The sequence below is a fragment of the Neofelis nebulosa genome, chromosome 3 (assembly GCF_028018385.1).
Source record: "Neofelis nebulosa isolate mNeoNeb1 chromosome 3, mNeoNeb1.pri, whole genome shotgun sequence".
Taxonomy (NCBI): Eukaryota; Metazoa; Chordata; class Mammalia; order Carnivora; family Felidae; genus Neofelis; species Neofelis nebulosa.
The window spans coordinates 161,843,468-161,866,153 of record NC_080784.1 but is presented as its reverse complement, the minus strand read 5'-3'; the positions used below and the strand labels follow the sequence as shown (position 1 = coordinate 161,866,153).

At 35.9% G+C, this 22,686-nt stretch overlaps 2 protein-coding genes across 9 annotated transcripts in view; one reads left to right on the top strand and one right to left on the bottom strand.

Annotated features, from left to right (window-relative positions):
• Positions 1–22,686, bottom strand: part of PPAT (phosphoribosyl pyrophosphate amidotransferase) — a 37,171-nt gene that overhangs the window by 13,033 nt on the left and 1,452 nt on the right. The gene's annotated exons all lie outside the window — the stretch shown is intronic.
• Positions 1,110–22,686, top strand: part of PAICS (phosphoribosylaminoimidazole carboxylase and phosphoribosylaminoimidazolesuccinocarboxamide synthase) — a 51,724-nt gene continuing 30,147 nt past the window's right edge. Inside the window, exons 1-8 of one of the 8 annotated variants that reach the window (XM_058722509.1) lie at positions 1,110–1,506; positions 7,099–7,185; positions 8,753–9,130; positions 10,234–10,323; positions 16,839–16,910; positions 17,268–17,639; positions 17,947–18,012; positions 20,640–20,776. In XM_058722509.1, the coding sequence (XP_058578492.1) occupies positions 1,125–1,506; positions 7,099–7,185; positions 8,753–9,130; positions 10,234–10,323; positions 16,839–16,910; positions 17,268–17,639; positions 17,947–18,012; positions 20,640–20,776 (1,584 nt within the window). In that variant the 5' untranslated portion in view covers positions 1,110–1,124. Of the gene's footprint in view, positions 1,507–7,098; positions 7,186–8,695; positions 9,131–10,233; positions 10,324–16,838; positions 16,911–17,267; positions 17,640–17,946; positions 18,013–20,639; positions 20,777–22,686 lie in introns of all 8 variants that reach the window. The other 7 variants (XM_058722508.1, XM_058722511.1, XM_058722510.1 and 4 more) reach the window with 7 other exon arrangements.

Below are 22,686 nucleotides of genomic sequence, written 5' to 3'. Positions count from 1 at the left end.
TAGTTATAACACACCTTAAGACTAAGAGGATCTGTACCACTACGGAGTAATAAAATAAAGATTCCAAATGCTCCACAATTTTAATAGCTCTATAAATACTAGATGTGTTTTAACAAATTTTTGTTCCAAAGAATGTATAACAGGGTAGAAATAAAAGGTAAATTTCTATCATATACGTATATGTACATTAATAACTAATTATAAGTCAATTAATACATTGACTTACTTAGCTAAAATAATGGTTAAAATAATATTTTTCAAGATTATATATTATAGTTGTTTAGGCATTTTTTTAAAGTTTATTTTGAGAGAGAGAGAGAGAGAGAGTGAACAGGTGAGCTAGTAGAGGAGGGACAGAGAGAGAGGGAGAGAATCCCAAGCAGGCCTCCATGTTGTCAGCACAGAGCCCAACTTGGGGTTAGATCAGATCATGAGCCAAAATCAAGAGTTGGACGCTCAGTGGACTGAGCAGCCCAGGCATCCCTGTTTATCATTTTAATAAGAAAAAAAGTACGTTAAGTGTACTTGCAAAGTAAAAATCTAAATATTTAAAATTAAAATTTTACTAAATTATCAATGCATTAAATACTACCAATACGTTAAATATATATGCATAACTCTATACACCCTATAAGACTGGATCACTTATGACTTAGGATTTCTTTACTGAAATGATGTGGTCTTCAAGGTTAACCTATGCTAGAAGACTAAATGATTCATGGCAGAGGGGAAAAAAAATAACGTTTGCCATAAATCTTGGGGCAGAAAGAACCTCTGCCACCCACTTCTAAAATTATTTTTTAAAAATCAACAACCATTTAGTAAACCAGAGTATTATGTAAGAAAAGAAATAAACAAAAAAATGGTTTTCCTTCCCTTTTGTCTCCAGGGTAATTTCCCCTTAAGTCTGAAATGAAAAACGTTAGGCATCATTTAGGTCCAGGCTTCTTTAATCACAAAGCCTGCGTATTTGGCAGTTTCTCAAGTTACTCCCCTCAGGCAGCTTGAACCAGTTAAACTAGATCTTTTCAGCTCTTTGGAGCTTATTGACAACCAGCCGTCTGGTTTCCTAGGAAACAAAACCTTGGCTAGAAATAGTGAATCATTTCCAGGTCACTTTCAACATGGAGAGTGGAGCAGGAAAGCACTGGACTGAAGAAGAGGTTAAAGCTTTGCTAAGTGTCTGGGCAGAAAAAAATATACGAAAACAACTTTATGGAACACTGAGAAATAAAGGAATATTTATTTACATTGCTAAAAGGCTGCAAGCACTAGGAGTATACAGAGATTGGAAACAGTGCCGGGCAAAGTACAAAAATCTCAAATATGAATACAGAACAGTTAAATATGCCCATAACTCTGGAGACAGCTCTAAAACTATGAAGTTCTTCCATGATTTGGATGCGATCCTGCAGTATGAACCTGCCACCCAATTAACAGAGGAAGATGCAAATGGCAGGTGCCTGGCAACGCTGAGCCAAAGTACAGCTCCAGAGACCACCGAAGGTAAAAAAGAAAAAGTAGCATTCTTTTGTTGTTTTTACCTAACAAACTATAACAGTATAGGATTTCTGAGTCCATATGATAAACATAGCCTGGAATATTATGGTTGAGAAAAACAACTGACTTGTTACAGTATTTTGCACAAGGTAAAAAATTTAGAAAGATTAAATACCTCCACTTTTTAAATCCGTAAAATACTGAAAAAAAAACACATTAAAATGACATTAACTGCTAATGCCAACTGCTCCTTAAGCATGCCTGATGTTTTGTGAAAAATGGGTTGGGCTTTGAAAACATTTTAGGTTTTAATTTTTTAAGGGTGGCAAAAGAAAAAAAAATCAAATATATTACTCCACCGTTGTTTCCCCACAGCTCCAAACAAGACAGAACTTTCTGCTCTATATTAACGTTCCCATTTTTCTAAATTTATCAATAACAGCACTAAAATACTAGGAAATAATAACTTCTTTCATTACTTGTTTAGAAGAACAGCTCCCTTTAACAAAAAAATGAAACAAAAATAGACTTGATAGATTATATGATTTATGATTAAATGATTTAGATATTAAAACAAGGTTCTTGACTTGCTGTGTTGTTAAGCCCAACACTATTTACACATAGAATTTGCTCACTGTCTGTAGAAGCTGAATATATCACCAGGGAAAGAGGGGAAATCAATGGCAGTAATGAGATTTCTCCCATAGCGAAAGTCTTACAGATGCTATTTTTAAGGGCAGAGTTGTTCAATTCAAAATTTCTAATACCTACTGTCTGTGTATATCATGTGCAAAGCACTGAGCTACATGCTTTGTAACTGCAGAAAGGAGGGCATCATGAATAAATTTAACACCCAAAAGAAAATGGTAAGTGGTAGAATAAAGATAGCAAATGAGAAAGGATGGTACAATGACAGAAATTGAAGTTAGGTTAATTTGGGTTATCTGAACTTTGTGCGTAAAGCTCAATAATAAATCATTTGGTAAAAAATGCACTTCACTTAACATACTCCCTTTACATTGCTGATACTATACCAAATTCTGAGAAAGCTCTGCAGCCACTGTCAAGTTAAAGAGCAATAACACTGGGGGCAGCTGGGTGGCCAGTAGGTTAAGGCATCTGACTCTTAATTTTGGCTAAGGTCATGATCTCACTTTCCTGAGTTCGAGCGCTGTGCTGTAAAAGTCCAGCCTGCTTGTGATTCTCCCCTCTTTCTGTCCCTCCCCTGCTCGCACTCTGTCTCTCTCAAAATAAATAAATTAAAAAAAAAGAGCAGTAACATTATTTTATCCAATTAATCACCCTGCACTCTTTGGCTTTTAAATGCTTTAAATATTGGTTAATGGCAAGTAAATGACTCAACTTCTGAAAGGCCTTGATTTTAACCAGAGGCTGGTGTAATGAAGATGTGGGTGCTAAATCCCCACTATTTTTGCCCCTCTTTTCTCTGAGCCACCCCCCCCACCCTGTCGCGCGTGCGCGTGCGTGCGTGTGTGTGTTTAATCTCCACTTAACAGGATCTCCTTCTAACCCATTCAGGTACCCCCATAGCTCTAAATTCCCCATTTTCACTTGTAAGCAGATGGCCCATAATTACTTCTGAACGTTGTATGTTTCAGGTATCTCAAACCCTCCAATTCTAAAACCATACTCTCTCTCTTCCCTCATTCAGAACTGATCCTCCTACAAACTGCCTCCACCTTACTATCACTTTATTTCCAATCATTTAAATAAACTTAAACATTAAACATTTGAGATATCCTTGACCTTTCATCGGTCACTAAGTCCTTAAAAAAACTACTGACATGTTTCATAAATTTTCCCCTGTTCTATTCTCATTATCACCATGTAGAACTTCATCTATCACATGGAATATTAAGATAAGCTCTTAACTGGTCTCCTTACTTTTCAGCCCCTTCCTAACACATCATCTACAATGTCTCTGGTTGTTGTTATTTAAACTTTTTGAATTATAAAATTACAAGCACATTAGCATTTTGTTTACTTTAAAAATTATCTTTAAATTATACCCAGAATTAATTATAATTCAGGATTAAATGTTACTTAATGGTTCCATAATATTTGAGTGCATATACAGTTTGTCTTTGCCCCCTAAGAGAAATGATGCTATAATCAATACCTAACATTATCACTTTTTATTATTTTTTAATATATGAAAATTATTGTCAAATTGGTTTCCATACAACACTCAGTGCTCATCCCAAAAGATGCCCTCCTCAATACCCATCACCCACCCTCCCCTCCCTCCCACCCCCCATCAACCCTCAGTTTGTTCTCAGTTTTTAACAGTCTCTTATGCTTTGGCTCTCTCCCACTCTAACCTCTTTTTTTTTTTTTTTTCCCTTCCCCTCCCCCATGGGTTTCTGTGAAGTTTCTCAGGATCCACATAAGAGTGAAACCATATGGTATCTGTCTTTCTCTGTATGACTTATTTCACTTAGCATCACACTCTCCAGTTCCATCCACGTTGCTACAAAGGGCCATATTTCATTCTTCCTCATTGCCACATAGTACTCCATTGTGTATATAAACCACAATTTCTTTATCCATTCATCAGTTGATGGACATTTAGGCTCGTTCCATAATTTGGCTATTGTTGAGAGTGCTGCTATAAACATTGGGGTACAAGTGCCCCTATGCATCAGTACTCCTGTATCCCTTGGGTAAATTCCTAGCAGTGATATTGCTGGGTCATAGGGTAGGTCTATTTTTAATTTTGTGAGGAACCTCCACACTGCTTTCCAGAGCGGCTGCACCAATTTGCATTCCCACCAACAGTGCAAGAGGGTTCCCGTTTCTCCACATCCTCTCCAGCATCTATAGTCTCCTGATTTCTTCATTTTGGCCACTCTGACTGGCGTGAGGTGATACCTGAGTGTGGTTTTGATTTGTATTTCCCTGATAAGGAGTGACGTTGAACATCTTTTCATGTGCCTGTTGGCCATCTGGATGTCTTCTTTAGAGAAGTGTCTATTCATGTTTTCTGCCCATTTCTTCACTGGGTTATTTGTTTTCGGGTGTGGAGTTTGGTGAGCTCTTTATAGATTCTGGATACTAGCCCTTTGTCCCATATGTCATTTGCAAATATCTTTTCCCATTCTGTTGGTTGCCTTTTAGTTTTGTTGGTTGTTTCCTTTGCTGTGCAGAAGCTTTTTATCTTCATAAGGTCCCAGTAATTCACTTTTGCTTTTAATTCCCTTGCCTTTGGGGATGTGTCGAGTAAGAGATTGCTACGGCTGAGGTCAGAGAGGTCTTTTCCTGCTTTCTCCTCTAAGGTTTTGATGGTTTCCTGTCTCACATTCAGGTCCTTTATCCATTTTGAGTTTATTTTTGTGAATGGTGTGAGAAAGTGGTCTAGTTTCAACCTTCTGCATGTTGCTGTCCAGTTCTCCCAGCACCATTTGTTAAAGAGACTGTCTTTTTTCCATTGGATGTCCTTTCCTGCTTTGTCAAAGATGAGTTGGCCATACGTTTGTGGGTCTAGTTCTGGGGTTTCTATTCTATTCCATTGGTCTATGTGTCTGTTTTTGTGCCAACATTATCACTTTAGAATAGACTATCAGAAGTTCAATTACCGGTCAGGAGGGCTATGATTACTTTGAAACAGTGCTAAAAAAAAAAAAAAATGCTTTCCAAAAGAACTGTACTTTACTTAACTAACTATAATGGTGTATGTGATTGCTAACTTTTAATTTGCATTTTTTTAATTACTAATGCTATGGAACAATTTTCTATATGTTTATTCACTTTTACAAATTATGTCAACTGAGGTCTTAGAAACTGCGTGATCTCTTTTGCCTTAAAATTTTGGCTGGTTTTTATTTGATCTATAGAATTCAAAAGTTTTCAATGTAATCAAACAGTGATGAAAAAGGTTTTGATTAAAGTTCTTAATGCAATCAAATAGTCTTTTTTAAGGCTTAGAAAGCCCTCCTTTACTTTTGGTCTGATTCATTTATAATGTCTTCTGGTTTCTCTATGGGGAACCAGCACAATATTTATTGGTATATGGTAAATTGAAGAAGGGAAGAAAAACAATGTGCCTTTTCCACTGTTGGGATCAACCTCATGCAAGTGGTAAAGAACAGAGGATCTAGTTCCTGTTAGGCAGCAGGTAGCCTGACTGAACCTTGGCAAAGGACTCAAATACAAACTCTTAAGAGGCTTCATGTTCTGGAAATTATAATCATCCTCAACTTCAGAATACCTTTGACCTACTATTACTGCTGAATCACATTCTTTCAGTGACCAAATTTCCACTCTATTTCTCTCCTCTTAACTTGATACAAATGCATCAGGAGTGATGACTTAAGAGTCTCAGTTTACAATCTCCAGGGTACGGGGTCCCTACATACAATTTTGGAATTATGCTAGGAATGATCAACCTAAGAAAAAAAATAGCCCGAAGAAGTTGGGAAGAGAAGCTTTTCTTTATCACGCCTACCAATATTTTCAGCTCCATGCTCTTTTCAACAAACATAAAACTAGGTCCTAAATCAGATAACAGACTAGCAAACTAGGGGCGCCTGGGTGGTTCAGTTGGTGACTCGATTTAGGCTTGGGCCATGATCTTGGAGTCATGGGATAGAACCCAACACTCCATACTGAGTGGGGAGCCTGCTTGAGATTCTCTCTCTCCATCTCCCCCTCTGCCACTCTCCCCAGCTTGCTCTCTCTCTCTCTGAAAAACCAAAAAACATTAAAAAGTACCCTGTGCCTCATTTTATGAAAACACCCAACTCATGAAACCAGGAAGATTAAGGTACCATTTTCATTTTTCAAGGTTGGCATGGTTCTTTGATATGACACATTCTTTGGTCTACTTAAGCATAGCTTAGATTAATTTCTGGAAAGTTTAGTGTGTACCAACCAGCTAATTATAAAAGATACATATAAATTTTAGCTATCTGACCAAATATGCCAAATAAACAAGATTTTCAGATTATCTCATTACAGGACCTCTGTTTTACATTGCTAGTATCATTTATCAAGTCCCTATTATGTTAAAGTACCTAAAATACAAAATTAAAGAACATCTTTATTTTAAAAATGTAATTTAATTTGAAAATGAACCACAATCATCTCTAGAAACTTATAAAATTAGCAAACAAAACTAATGGAAGTTCAAAATAAACCATGTCAATGGAATGGAAGAAATTAAATTTGGGGGCATCTGGGTGGCTCAGTCGGTTAAGCGTCTGACTCTGGCTCAGGTCATGATCTCACTATTCCTGAGTTTGAGCTTCACGTTAGGCTCTGTGCTAACAGCTCAGAGCCTGGAGCCTGCTTCGGATTCTGTGTCTCCCTCATCTCTCTGTCCTTCCCCGCTTGTACTCTGTCTCTCAAAAAATGAATGTTAAAAAAAATTGATAAAAAAATTAAAATTTCCTTTATATAGATAAGTACAGTATTTAAACCATATTATACAGTATTTAAATCATATAAAATCTATCACAAATCTATAACCTTTCATCAATATGATCAAATTCAGCTCAAGCTACTAGCATTATCAGTCATTTAATTCAATATTTATCTTCCCTAGAACTTACTCTAAAAGGAATTCCATTCTTTTTCCAGGTAAAATGTCAGTTACATTAGAAGATAAGGAAGACCTCTCCCGAAATCCTTTACTTTTGGTTTCTCACATCAAACCCATGGAACTAGGTGGGTCAAAAAACAATGAAACTGATCAGATTCCAAATTGGAAAGTAAGATTGGTTTCTGAGAAAATGGATGATTTTTCCCGATAGAAACACTTAGGATTACTTCAAGTTTCCCTCTTTTTTTTTATAATCTATACTAAAAAAATCATTTTTAAAAATAAATGATTTCTTTAACAAAACGTAAATTGCCTAGAAATACTAGCTTTCAAATTCACAACCTTCATCCTTTAAATATAGTAAGAAATATAGGTCAAAATTAAACATAGTAGATGCTTAATATTTAATGAACATGTCACTTTAGCACTCCTGAGGTCTAAGACAAACAATTTTACATGTGAAAGTAAATAATATCAAATCAATAATGAGGTCAAGGATGATTTTATTCACCCAAATTAAAGTCAATATAAATCCCCACTTTGCTTCTAAATTTGTATTGAAGGTTGTTAATCTAAGTAAGGAAAAATAGTGAAAAGCATTTCAAAACAAAGACATTAAATGTACCACAAAATAAAAACACCTCCATATACCTCAGGTAAATGCTAAAAAGTGGTTTTTAATGACTTACATTATAGATGTTGAGGTCTGAACTACCTTCTTATTAAACACAACAAACATGAAATCTGACAAAAACACAAGATAATGTGGTTGTTAAAATAGCCAACATAACCTCAGTAAGTTGCAAAACTGTACTAGAGATCTAACATGAAGGTACCATGCTAGGATTTCTAACTAAGCGGGGACATTCTGTCTAGGGCATTATGAAATTTCTGGCACATTTCCTTGCATTAAAAGAATACTTCACTTAAAATGACAGTTGTTCTTTAACCAATGGGACATTTTATTTTCATGAGGAGTAAGAAGCACCAATTGTTGTAATATGCCTCTTCCAACCCTTCATTCATGAATAGTCTTGGTTCCCAACCCTGACTGCACACTAGAATCACAATCTGGGGATGAGGGGTGGGGTTAGCAGTGAAGTAGTGATTTATAAAAGCTCCCCAGGAGATACTGATATGTAGGCAATGGAAATCATTAGATTAAAAGGAAGAGGAGATAAATTGCTCCCACCTATCTTATCACCAAAAAATAATAAAAAAAAATAAACTGTTCTCAACAAGCCATTTTCTAATTGCATTGCTTTCTACAAGTCAATATTACAAAATTATGTATTCAATGTTCACTATATAGTTAAATACACACCACAGACCAAAGGAGTGGGATGGACGGGTAAGGAATGATAGAGAAAAAAACATGATCAAAATGTGACTAATTAAAAACAACTGTATTAAAGCCAGTCACTAACATGACAACAAACAGATTCAGGTTCTGTACTTCATTTATCCATTAGTTTCAGAGGAAAGCTAAGCTATGATTTGTATTCCATCTCCCATGGAGAAAATGTCTTTCTTTATTAAGGATGCATCTAATTATTTATCTTATGTAACCATATATATATATACATATACATATATGTATATATATATATATCTTTCCCTCCCCACCTGATACAGGTAACTCTACATCAATTATGGAACCCCCTATTAATCCAACTTTTATTCCAACTGTAGCAAATGAAGGAGGAAAACACTGGACTGTGCCAGAAATTAGGGCTCTAATAGGCATCTGGTCTGATATAAGAATACAACAACAACTAGAGGGAACAGTGAGAAATAAAAGGATATTTGAACAAATTGCTGCGAAGCTTCAGAAATTTGGAATAGAGAGAGATTGGAAACAGTGCAGAACAAAGTACAAAAACTTAAAACATGAATATAAGATTGTAAGAATGGCTCAAGACCAAGGAATAACTAAGAGTATGAAATTTTTTACTGAGCTGGATGCCATTTTGGGACACAATAAAACAGAAAAATCACAAGAACAGGAATTCCAAGATGGAGAACAAGCCACAGGATGTGCCAATGTAAAAAGAGAAGAGGATCGGACAGGTAGGAAGACAAAAGTAATCTTAACATCAGGCTACATCATATAAAATGTCAGTAGCATGATAACATGTATATAATCTAAGTTAAATAGGTTTCACTAAATGTTATTCAATAAGCTAATTGTTGAATTTATCATGAAACAGACTGAATGTATAATCAATCTCCTCCAGGACAGAGAATAGTACAGTTATAAAAAAAAGGATGGAATAAAATTGGATTTCCACAAGTTTAAAAATAGACCAATTTTAATAAAGTAAAAATGCAACTCTAGATGGCAGAAATTAAAGCAACTTTTCATATCAACTATGGTAAAATTGTGAGTGAACAGAAAAAGGACATTAAAGAACTTAGAAAAATACAAAACCCATGAGAATGTCTTTGAAGTGTGGTTCTTCTGGGACATACCATAAAGTTCTTTAAAATGAGTTTAATCCAGAGGATTAAGATACAGTACACACAAAGATATGATAGCATGAAATAAATTGGATGAGTTCTAGACCAGGAGTCAGGAAATCCAAGTTCTAGCTCAGTCTTTGTGGAATCCTAAACCAAGTATCTCCTCTACACTTGACAAAATGTTCTTAAAGACCTCTACTAACCATAAAGTTTCTAGATCTTAATATCTGCCTTAAACAATGGAGTCTTAATTCCTAGAGTGTGAGTGTGTGTCTAGGGGAAAGAGAGGCAATGACAGAGTTAGGACTGAGAAATGGTGGTGAGAAGTACTAAAATCTTTTGTTGGGGAGAAAAAAGAAACCAGTCTGCTAGAGAACTATATACATCTATCCCATGAAAAATAAAATGACTAGTGATAAAGTAGCCCAACAGCAGCAGCATGATTCTGTTCATACAGTAATTGCAGACAATGATGATTCCATCAGTTATGAGTCTGTAAGTCTAGCTACAGACTTACAACACCAGGTATCTACAGGGACCTACGACTGAAAGATTTTTAAGAGTGGGGAATCTAAATTAGAGAAAAGGAAACAACTACAGTATTTAGCACCAGGCTCACTGTAAAAGGGAAAATAACATATTAGAGTTTAAAACACAATCCTGAAAGTGAATAAAACCAAATCACCATATATCCCACTATGTTCACACAGTCATTGCTGGAGAAGCAGCTGAAGATGATTTAGTCAGTAATATGTCAGAAGACCTAAGAGAGAGAGAAGTAAAACAAAGTCCTGGCACAGGTAAAACAACATTTTTTTGGTTTTGCGTGTGAAAAAATACATAAGATGTTATTATATGATGTTGCTATGGACTGAAATATGTCACTCCTAAAGTCGTATCAACAAATGCAAGAGCATTTGGAGACGGGACCTTTGGGAGTTAATTAGGTTTAGATGAGGTCACAAGGATGGGGCCTTTATGATGGGTTTTATAATTATATTTTATATATAATAGTATAATAAGATGCTACAATAACTAAAATACTGTAAGACGCTTTAAGAACATATACAAAGTTATAACATTATATGAAGAATAATACTCATATTTACAAAATGCAGAAATGGAAGGTGAAAACGATTAATGACCCATAACGTTCCCTATGGCTGTTATTCTCAAAGTGTAGCAGCATCAGCACTGTCTGAGAACTTATGCGTGCTTAAGTTTAAGAAATACTGCCCTATGGGAAAGAATACTAAGGGGGTAGAGCAAAGTAAGTGCTTTCTATTTGACTGTTTGCCTTTTACACAAACCAAAATGAGGGATGAGGGGATCACCAGGCCCTCAAACAAAAGCCTAGCCATCACAGACCTTGCACATAGTTCAAAGATTCATACAACCTTGGAAAATGTAAAGATCATATTGATTAACAAACCATGTAATCAAATTCCCCACACCCTTGGCAAACTTCTTTGTCTGATTTATCAGAGATGGTAGATTAAAAACTCAGTGGGAGAAATGAAAGCTGCTAGACAGTGGAAGGTGGAAATAGGGAGAAATTAAGCAGACTAACACGATAGGAACATGCAGCTGACTAGGGGTACGATAACAAAGGTAAACAAAACTGTGCTCCTAAGGTTTCTCAGGGCATCACAGCAATGACTCTTGTCATTAAAAGGAAAAAGAAAAACAAAAAAAAAGTTAAAATCCGATTGTGTTTAGTGAGATAGAAAGATTTCCATGGAAAAAGTTAAGAACCTTGGCATTCAGAAATTTTAGCTTGTTAGTCCTCTGGACTCACTTAAGTCCAATACCTCAAGATAATTTTTTATATGTGAAAGGAAAACATTCAGCCAGATAAAAACTGAGAGGGTTTTTAAAAACTGTCTGGTATGCTTATGTGTTAATTTGGAATATGTTTACAAAATGTGAAACAGGAAATATTTACGGCCATTCTAGAAATTAACTTATTTTAAACTTTCCCAAGAAAATAAAAGCAAAGGTATAAACCCATAAGAATCCCAGCAGCTAAATGCATAGGGAAAAAATTTAAACAGGTAAGGACTTTAGGCACAACTGCAATGCACAACTATTGAGGCACAAATTGCCACTGTACTATTTAGAAGATTTTGTACTGAGGTATAAAGATACAAATATTTATCTTCAGGATAAAAATTCACATCAAATACCTTTCTTTAAAAACAAGAACACAATAGGGGCACCTGGGTGGCTCAGTCGGTTGGGCATCCAACTTCAGCTCAGGTCATAGTCTCACATGGGTTCGAGCCCTGCATCAGGCTCTGGCTGACAGCTCAGAGTCTGGAGCCTGCTTCAGATTCTGTCTCCCTCTTTCTGCCCCTCTCCCAATTGGCTCCATCTCTCTCCATCTCTCTCTCTCTCTCAAAAACAAATGGATATTTAAAAAAAATTTAAAAACAAAAACACAATAAAGTGATAAACATTCTTGTAAAAATAGGTAGAGGTCATTTTATTTTGATTTTATATATTGTACTAATGAAATATTGTAATCTGAGTTGCTATTGCCCCATATTGTTAACATTGACCCTTGGTCATAAAACTGATCTCCTAAAGGTTTTTTTTTTTTTCCCCATCTTAAATGTATGCCAGGAGATTCCTTCTTATTTCAAATAAAAATCTAGCTAGAGCTGTGGACCTCCCGGATTCCAGATAACTACTTAGTTCCCTATTTAGAACTCCTGGAGATTTTGGTCTAGTGTAGGTTATAGGATGGGTTCAGGTACCTATATTTTTGTAAGATCATCAAGCACAGCCAGGGTTGAAAACCACAGCTACGTTGTCTTATTTAGAGAATAAGACCAGCAGAGGGCTGAAGAAAGTAATACATCAAATCCAGTCTGATTCCATTTAGGTGAGAAAAAATAGCCATTCCAATTATCACTTTAAAAAATGCATGACTAATGCCATATGAAAGAAGTTAATCACTGGGAAGAATCACAGAACTCGTGGGCTATGCCTATCTATTACAATAAATAAGAAGAAATGGCCCATGACAATTGAATAACTACTTCTTTGCATCTAAAATAAATTTATTTTTCCCCCCACGTGAGGCACAGGCAAGGGAGTATAAAAGCAATCAGAATGTTACCAGGAAAATGGTGCCAGAAGAGAAATCTGTGTTTGACAATCTTGTGCATTACCTATCTCTTCTGAATAGACCTAAAATTGACTAAATTCATCTCCAGTATCAGTGCCTATTTATATGAGTTGGAATACTTCAATATCTGGGTATTCTTGCAAGTCACTGCTTTCTTGTAGAGGTAGCCAAAGGTAGATTGCTTCCAGCTCTGAGGGGTGGAGACAGACAGGCGTGCATGCATGCATACATACATACATATATATCCTATTAGAGACCACTCTTATCATCAGCTTAAAAATCAGAAGTGAAAGACTACACTGTTCTCTTAAGAAGAATCTTAAAATGATCTATTTTCTTTTTGGATGTGGTAAAACATATCTCCAAAATTAAAATATGATTCACTATCCCCACAATTTCACAAAAATTAACAATGTGATGGCCAGCAGAGGGCACTAAATTATCTATTGTTAGTAACTCAGAGGCTATTCCAAGTTTATTTTCTCAAATTCATTTATTTTGGTTTATTTATATTAAAACAAAAATTGGGAATAATTTTCTTCTAAATTAAATATTTAAAAAGTTTGGTAAATTTTGCATGCAATTTGGGTAATCTTAGCAGTAAAATTATCATAAGCTAATGTACTTTGATCACATGAACCACAATACTGAGAACCTTTAAATTTTTAATCCAACAGAAGAACCCAATAAAGATGTGATTGTTAAAATTTCAGAAAACCCAAAAATTATAAGTATGAAAAAAAGAAAGTTCGGACCTAGGTAAGCTGATAAATATAGGCAACTTGATAATTACAAAGGTGTGACCTGAGAGATTGCTTAAAATCTTTAAAAAATTAAAATCTGGTCTTTGTCCCCAGTTCCTGACACAGAGCTTCAAAAACCTTTGGAATTTCCAGTGGTGAAAGTCTTTTTTATTTATTTATTTTAAAAATTTGTTTTGATGTTTATTTTTGAGAGAGAGCGCGCACATGTGAGCAGGGAGGGGAAAAGACAGAGGGGGACAAAGGATCCTAAGCCGGCTCTGTGCAGACCAGAGACAGCCAGATGCGGTACTGCAACTCACCAACCCAGAGATCACAACCTGAGCTGAAATCAGAAAAAGAATGTTTATTTTAATGAGGTGTTCCAAGCTGGGTTTCTAAAGAGCTTCAAGATAGGAATGGTCACCAAAATGACAAACCTTGGGATTAAGACGGTTCGAATTTTAGGCCACCCTGACCGCTAGCAGGGAAGTAACTTTGGAGACTAAGTTCAATCATGTGGCCAATGATTTAATTAATCACGTCATAATCATGTCAATAAAAACTGGCTTAGAAGAGCTTCCTGGTTGGTGAACACACTGATGTGCTGGGAGAGTGACAGGCCCTGACTCCACAGGGAGAGGGCATGGAGACTCTGCATCTAGGACCCTCCCAGACCTTACCCTATGTGGATCTTCATTTGGTTGTTCCTGAGTTCTATTTTTTATAATAAAACTGTAATCCTAATAGGACTTTCCTAAATTCTAGGAGTTGTTCTAGCTAATTATCAAACCTGAGGGGATTACGGCATCACCTAAGTTTGTAGCCAGTCAGCTGGAGTTGTGGCTGGCATGTGATGTAAGGGCAGTTTTATGCAAGAGTGAGCCCTTAAAGCTGTAGAGTCTGATGCTACCTAACTCCAGGTAGTGAGTGTGAGAAGTGAATGGCAGTGTATCAGTTGGGATAGAAACATAATAAAAACTAAATGCTTCTCTTTCCTTAAAATATGCTAAGTGTAGTGATTTCCACACTACCACTCTCCAATATGACATCTTATTTTCTGGGACTAACTACTCAAAATTTCTATGGGACACCTAATATCTGTTAATATTTCCATAACCCAGAAGTAGGACATGTGCCTGAGCCTAGAACTGATGGTTTTAGTCACTTAGGTAAAATGTTATAAATTCAGATTCTGTTGAAATAAGGTTTGCCAATATTTACCTTGGACTTGTGCTCTCCAAAAAGTAGCCAGTGGGGTGAGGGTGGGAGAATGGCTTAGGCATGGATGAAAGAAGGTAAGTCTAGTTATAAAAGGGCAACCAGGAGTACCTGGGTAGCTCAATTGGTTAAGCATCTGACTCTTGATTTGGGCTCAGTCATGATCTCCCAGTTCATGAGATGGAGCCCCTTGTGGGGCTCTGCGCAGACAGTGCTGTCTGTGCAGAGCCTGCTTGAGATTCTCTCTACCTCTCTGCCCCCTCCTCCCCCCAACTCAAGCATACCCTCTCTCTCTCTCTCAAAATAAATAAACTTTAAAAAATAAAAGGGCAACCAGAGGGATCCTTATGGTGTTGGAACCCTTGATTATCTTGACCTTGATGGTGGTGACATGAACCTACAAGGCGATAAAATTATTATAAAATATAATACAAATACATAACTCACAGTGAGTAAAAAAGTAAAAAAGTAAAAAAAAGTAAAAGGGGAAATCTGAATCAGAATAGTGAACTGTATCAATGTCAATACCCTTCATTTATTAGTATATTATGGTTTAACAAAACGTTACCATTGGAGAAAACTGGGCCAAGTGTAGAAGGGATCTCTATTATTTCTAACAACTGCATGTGAATCTACAATTATCTCAATAAAAATTTCAATTAAAAAAAAGTAGCCTATTAGGTAGCCTTTGTGGCTCCAAAATACAACCTGTTATTGAAGGTCTTAATGTTGGTAAAAGCTAAAATTCATTCTAGTCTTACTGTGCAAACATGTCCTTAAAATAAGAAGATCTGGTCCTATCCTTATATAAATCTCCACATAGCTATTGCTGCATAAGCTTATAGGCCCCCTAACCACCTCTGGCCCCACTTGTCTATTTGTAATAACTACTGGGGCACCTGGGCAGCTCAGTCAGTTGAGCGTCTGACTTCGGCTCAGGTTCGTGGATTCGAACCACGAGCTCTGTGCTGACAGCTCAGAGCCTGCAGCCTGCTTCAGATTCTTTGTCTCCCTCTCTCTTTGCCCCTCCTCTGCTTGTAGTCTTTCTCAAAAATAAATAATGAAAAACATTTAAAAAAACTAAAACACTGTGTAGTTTTATCCAGTTTTACAACAATCATTACAAGCAACAGCACAGACAATAGTAGTAACACAATGTTTTTAATGTTTTATTTTTGACAGAGAGAGAGAGAGAGAGAGAGAGAGAGAGCGCGCGAGCGAGCATGAGCAGGGGAAGGGCAGAGAGATGGATACAGGGCTTGAACTCACCAACCGTGAGATCATGACTTGAGCCAAGTCAGACACTTAACAGACTGAGCCACCCAGGCACCCCAAATTAAAAAAGATAATAATAATGTCCCAGTGTATAGGAAAGTACAGGAGGGAAAGAAAACTATCATAGCATCAATACAGCAATCCAACATATGCATATAAGGAAGAGCTTTCCCCAAACTACAGCTGACTTATAAACATCCTATATGTACAGAGCTACACTACAATAAATGTATATTTACCAAGCTAAGCACCATCAGTTCCTTAAAATATTTACCTGTCTGCTGTTAACCTCTCAACATGAAAATTGCTAAGACCACTTAATCTTTTTTTTTAAGTTTATTTATTTTGAGAGAGACAGAGACAGCACGAGTGGGGGATGGGCAGAGAGAGAGGGACAGAGAATCCCAAGCAGGCTCTGTGTGTAGTCAGTACAGAACCCAACGTGGGACTCGAACCCAAGAACCGTGAGACCGTGACCTGAGCCAAAATCAAAAATCAGATGTTTAATCGACTGAGCCACCCAGGTGCCCCCAGACCACTTAATTTTAAGGTCTTTTCTCTGTTTATATGTATTGCAGAAAGGATCATTCTCAGTTACAATGAGGATCAAATGAAAAAGAGATGTTAAGTTCTTTGTCAAGCATTAAAATACAACAATGAAACATATTACAAAACTGGGTCTAAAAGTGCTATCATATTCCCAAATACTGCATACTGTGCCTTGAGACTTTTAAAGCAGAATACTTCCAAGATTTTCAAGGTGGTGAATCCTACAAAGGCATTTTAAAATTTGGTTAGAGATAACAAACGTTCTTGGCTATGAGGTTACAGTTTTGATGGTGGAATCCAGCATTACTATTTTCTCAGTATAATCTTCAATTGCAAAAGTAAATTTGAGTTTTGTGAACAACAAATATACACTGCTCTTTTCTTTGCTTTCTGACAGAGGAAGACACTGTAAGTACAGCCTCAGAAGAGGTGGACAGCCCCACAGCACTACAGAGTATCACTGGGTCAGGTACAGGGTCTAAATTGTTGAATTAAAAAAAATTTTTTTTGTATTTAAAGCTAATATATATATATATATACAGTTTAAGAAGTTACACCAAGACTCTCCTATTTGTAAAAATCCAGCGAAGATTACCTATTGATGAAAAGCAGCTAAATTATTCTCACCAACATTGGAGATTAATCTGCCTTATAATTTTTAAAATATCTTATTTGAATATGAACATATGAAAAAGTTTTGACCCTCACATTGAAGTCATTATATTTCTCAGTGCTTTATGTCAATCCAGGTTGTTTTAAATGAATGATATTCAAATACAAGATTTATCTATAAGTTTGTATAATTGTAAATCACATTGATTTATAGGTAATCATATTCCTTTAGAAGATGCTAAAAATCATTTACAGATTATAACAGTGAGCGACACAGAGGCTGGAAAACACTGGTGTGACAATGAGGTCAGAGCGCTTATACACATATGGTCTGATGAAAAAATTAAGCAAACGCTTGAAAGGGCCACAAGAAACAAAGAAATATTTGAGGAAATTGCCAGAAGACTAATGCAGTTTGGAATAGACAGAGACTGGAAACAATGTCGTACCAAATACAAAAATTTAAAATATGAATACAGAGTTTTACAAAAGAAAAATGGCAACCCTCAAAGAAAAATGAGATTTTATGAAGAAGTTGACTGCATCTTAAGAGGACCAGCTCTCAGAACTGCCAAATGGAAACATGGTAACCTTGAAATTGACTTTTTAAAATAAAATTTCTCTTAACTTTTTCTTTGTATTGTAATGTAGTAAAAAATTCCTCAAAAATAAAACCCTCACACTACTGTATGTTCAAATGACTCAAATGACCCAATAAATTTAAGTAAAGAATTTCAATTTCTTTCCAAACCTTATACTAAAATATTCCTAATTCTTAAACTCATTCTTCATTTGTCCAACTGCTTTGATATTCTTACTTTACTGAACTCAAATCTGGAAGGCCAATGTATTTTAAATGTCATATAATGATTCTTTTCCTATGTTCTTTTAAGAATTTTTTGAAGGTCATGCCAAAAACCCAAGAACTCTGAGCATCAAAAGAAAAGCACATGAAGATGGTAAGAGCTTGAGAAATGCCAAGTTCTTCCACACTGAAAACAACTTCCATTGCTTTTTCCTGATAAAAGATATTTATTCCTGTCCTTGACAGTTTAGACTAAATATAATGTTTATAAGCTGTGTGAGAGCAAAACAGATTGAGCAATGATTTCTTTCATAGCTCATTAAGAGTGAAAGTAACAGAGTAAATGGAAAATTTCCCAGAGTCAGAAATTTCTGCACAACTGTCCATTCATCATGAGCCTTTAAATTACTATTTGCAATGATTGCTATCAGAATACTGGGATAGAAAAGGAAAAAAACCCACAAAGTAGTAAATCTGGAATTTTAGTTTTCTCTAAAGGTAGTTAGTAGAGGGTGTAACATTTTAGTAACTCTACAAATAAGTCAAATTAATTATGTGAGCTGTAATTCCAAACTGACTCATTACAGGTGTCAGAAAAGGTAATACGAGGTAGTATAGCATATGAAAGAAAAAAAATTGCAGAATAGAGGAAAAAGCACTGGACTGAGACTCAGAAAACCTTAGTTCTAATTTCTCTTTGACACTAATAACTCAACACAAAGCAAATCACTGCATCTCTCTGGATCTTTAGGATAATCCAACTTCAGCATTTTATAGATTTATAATAAAATTATTTTGAGTATATACAAATAGTTTAACAGCTTAATATTTACAAAGTGAACACACCCATACAACTACCACTCAAATCAAGATATAAAACATTACACCCAGTCATTAATCATCTTGCTAGCCCCTATAAAGGTTATCATTCTTCTGACTTCTATTACCATAGATTAAATTTGGAAACATACAAGATGTTCTTACTTTTCTGGTATGTGTTAATGTCAAGCTACTTTGACTAAACACTGTGAGATTCATCCATGATTTTACTTGTAGTAGGAGTTTGCTTTTTCACTACTGCTGAATATTCCATATATGAATATACATACCACCACCTTCTTTATCCATTCCACTCTTGGACATTTCCATTGTTTCCAGATGGGGACTATTACAAATAATGCTATAAAAATTCTTGTACCTGTCTTCCAGTAAACATATGTATGCATTCCTAGAGAGTACATACCCAGGAGTTGGACGGAAGGTCACGGGTATACATATATCTAGGTACAGTTCTTCCAAGTACTTTACGTATATTAATGCATTTACTTCCTACCACAACTCTAAGATGTAGGTGCTATCATTATACACCATTTATAGAGAAGGAAATAGAGGCATAGAAAAGTCTGTGCTCTTGAACCATCTGGCTAACATTGTCTCTCTGTGAGGTCCAGGGACCACATTGGCCCTGTGAAGTACAGTATTCCTAGCACTGACCACAGGGCCTTATATATACACAACAGAAGCTTAAGTATTTTTCTTTTTTTTTTTTTTTAATATTTTTTTAATGTTTTTATTTATTTTTGAGACAGAGAAAGACAGAGCATGAGCAGGGGAGGGGCAGAGACAGAGGGAGACACAGAATTGGAAGCAGGCTCCAGGCTCTGAGCTGTCAGCACAGAGCCCGACATGGGGCTCGAACTCACAGACCGTGAGATCATGACCTGAGCTGAAGTCGGACGCTTAACCGACTGAGCCACCCAGGCACCCCCGCTTAAGTATTTTTTGAATAAAGTATTAGATAATAACTGGAACCTCCCTACTCTCCACGACCCTTATTATCTCAAGTGAGATGAAAATATTGTTCTCCATTTTTGGATCTAAAGTCCAAGTCAGATGAGTTGCCTGAACTTTTCCTATGCCCTATAGTGTATATGCTACTGAAAAGGAAAACTGCTAAGGGCTAACCACACAAAAATATTATTCCCAACGCACTGGATTTTGCCCATTGAACCTGTAAGTACATAAGTCTAGCCCAACAAATGACAAAACAGACTCAGAAGTTAGGAGACTTGCCCAAGATCAAACTGATGTTACTAGGAAAAGGAAAATTGCTAAGGGCTAACCACACAAAAGTATCATTTCCAACCCACTGGATTTTGCCCACTGAACCTTTAAGTACATAAGTCTAGCCCAACAGATGAGAACACAGACTCAGAAGTTAGGAGACTTGCCCAAGATCAAGTTGATGTTGCTAGGAAACCTAGGACTAGATTTCCCAAGTCTCAATGTTATTTCCAATATTGACCAGAATGAAAAAGCAGTGGTACTTTGAAACTCTTTTAGGGATAGATAAATTCTGCTTCAAACTAATGCAAAAAGCAAAGTTATAAATAATAATTATAACTGGAAAAGTTTAAAACACTTATGACTGAAAACTGAGAATCATTAAATTATAAAAGTAATTGAATTAAAGTCTTTCAAAACCAAAGACTGGAAAAATTAGCAAGGACAGTTTTAACATAAGTCACTTCCCCAACCAAGGATATGTGAAACTATAGAAATGTGACATATTTGGTCATTATTACTAAGAGATGAATATCAAAATAAAGTTATTACCAGCCTTAAATTTGGCAACTCAAAGCAAGTTCTCTGACAATCTATTCCTGTGTACTCCAACAAACTAAATGAAGATAAATGGAAACTAATTCCATAAAGGTTGTCTGAGTGCATCTTTCTCACAAGTAGCCTTTCCAGTGATAATATTATATGCTCTGTTTACAGAACCAGTGTCTGTATCTCTTAAGAAAATTGCTCCTGAGATCACTGCAAATCGGTTTCCTCAGAGCATAACACAACGAAAAGATTCTACAGAATGTTTCTACAGACAGGAGACCCCCTACGTGATCCAACTTCATCAGGTAAATCTCAACGTTTTTAGAAGTATGAAAATGTTTATCAGTTGTAGGGTTCAATTCCTAACCCAGGGAAATTATAAGTCACTGAAAGAGCAGGCATTTTCATCTCCTAATTAACCAAGAAAAGGCAAACTAGTTGATTCATCGGATAAATCTATGAAACTTTAATAATTCCTTTCATGGAATCTTCAAAATACGTCCATGTCATTCTAGCCTCCAGAAAACATGCTTGTGGTTTAAACATGAAAATTTCTTTTTTTTAAATTTATTTATTTATTTTGAGAGACAGCAAGTGCAGCATGAGTGGGGGGAGGGGCTGACAGCACAAGGAGCCTGACACAGGGCTTGATCTCATAAACCATGAGATAGTGACCTAAGCTTAAATCAAGAGTCAGATGCTTAACCAACTGAACCACCCAGGTGCCCCTTAAACATGAAAATGTCTGATCTACAAAGGTGTGTGTGGTTTGTTCAGAACTCTGCAAACCACTGAAACATAGTTTTTAGAACTGAAAAAGCATGTGGTGATTAAATGTATGTGGCATGAAGACACAGGCACACAGTTTACAGCTAAAGAGGACACTGAAAATGTTAAATTAAAATTCCCCTTGACAGAAAGTAGAACTATGGAATAAATCTGCAAATAGCCAGAACTACTAGAAAGAAAGTACTTCTGGATGAACCCATCTGGATTAAGTATCCAGTACATGACTATCTAGTGATTGATGTTCTATTTGTTTTTACATGAAATACATATTATAACTTTCAGGTATGCTATTATCCCCGAAACTAAATATTTTACATCAGATTATGCCTAAGACAAAAACAGAACCAAATACAATGCAAAAGTGATAACAACCTCACCTTCTAGATTCCATGATTTAAAAAGATAATGCATGAGAAATAAATTCCTTCATCAAAAAGGAAAAAAAAAATCCAACAATAGAATTGTACTACTGTGGTTTTAAAACAACTAACGACTGAGTGGAAGTAGGTGAGGAGGTACAGACCTCTGCAACGGACCACCGCTTGCCAGTGTACAGTGTATATAACTAACTCTACTATATACTAAACTATGATAACCTATCTAAGGCATCCAGTTCTAATGTTCCTTGATTCAATGTCATTGAAAAACATCAGTTCTTAATCTCTGAGCCCTACCTACTAGTTCAGAGTAGATTTTATCTTTAAGACATTAGGGAGATATTCTTCCAATCCGGGTCAGTTCCTCTAAAAAGTAGGGATTTCTGCTAATTCAAAATTTTGAATTGGATAAAATTATGGGAGAGGAACAGCCTCCTCAGTACCCCTTAATGATTCTATGCCTATACAAGGAAAATCTTAAACAGTTTTCCATTAATATATTTGTGCCTCAGAAGCTACTGGGTTCCTTGCCACTGTTATTGAAAACATCACAAGGTCAATCTTCAAAACCAGGTTAACAAAGATCTACTTGGCCAAATGAGCAGTCTCATAGAATCCATTTATCATTGCTCTATCATAATTACATTTTTATTGCTCTTATCTTGTATTGTCTAATTGCATAATGCTTTCACATAAAAGCAACTACAGAAAAGTGCATGTAGCTAGGAATCAAGTTGTATTCACTTGAAAAAAAAAGTCCTTTTTTCTTCCAGCCCATATTTAAAGGAGAGACTGAAGATGAACATTCTGAGTTATTTTAGTTAAAAAGTAAATAATTAAAAAAAAAATCAAGGTCAGTTCATTTGTCTCCCACAGACTGCCAGGCAACTCTATAAAGATCCCTCGTTTCTGCACACCTCTTACCTTCAGAGAATATCCACAATAACTTATCCCAAGATGTTATAAACTAATGTTGCTCTGCACTACCATATAAGTAGATTTTAGTTTTTCCTTGGATTCTGTATATAATCTTCTCAAAAAAATGTACA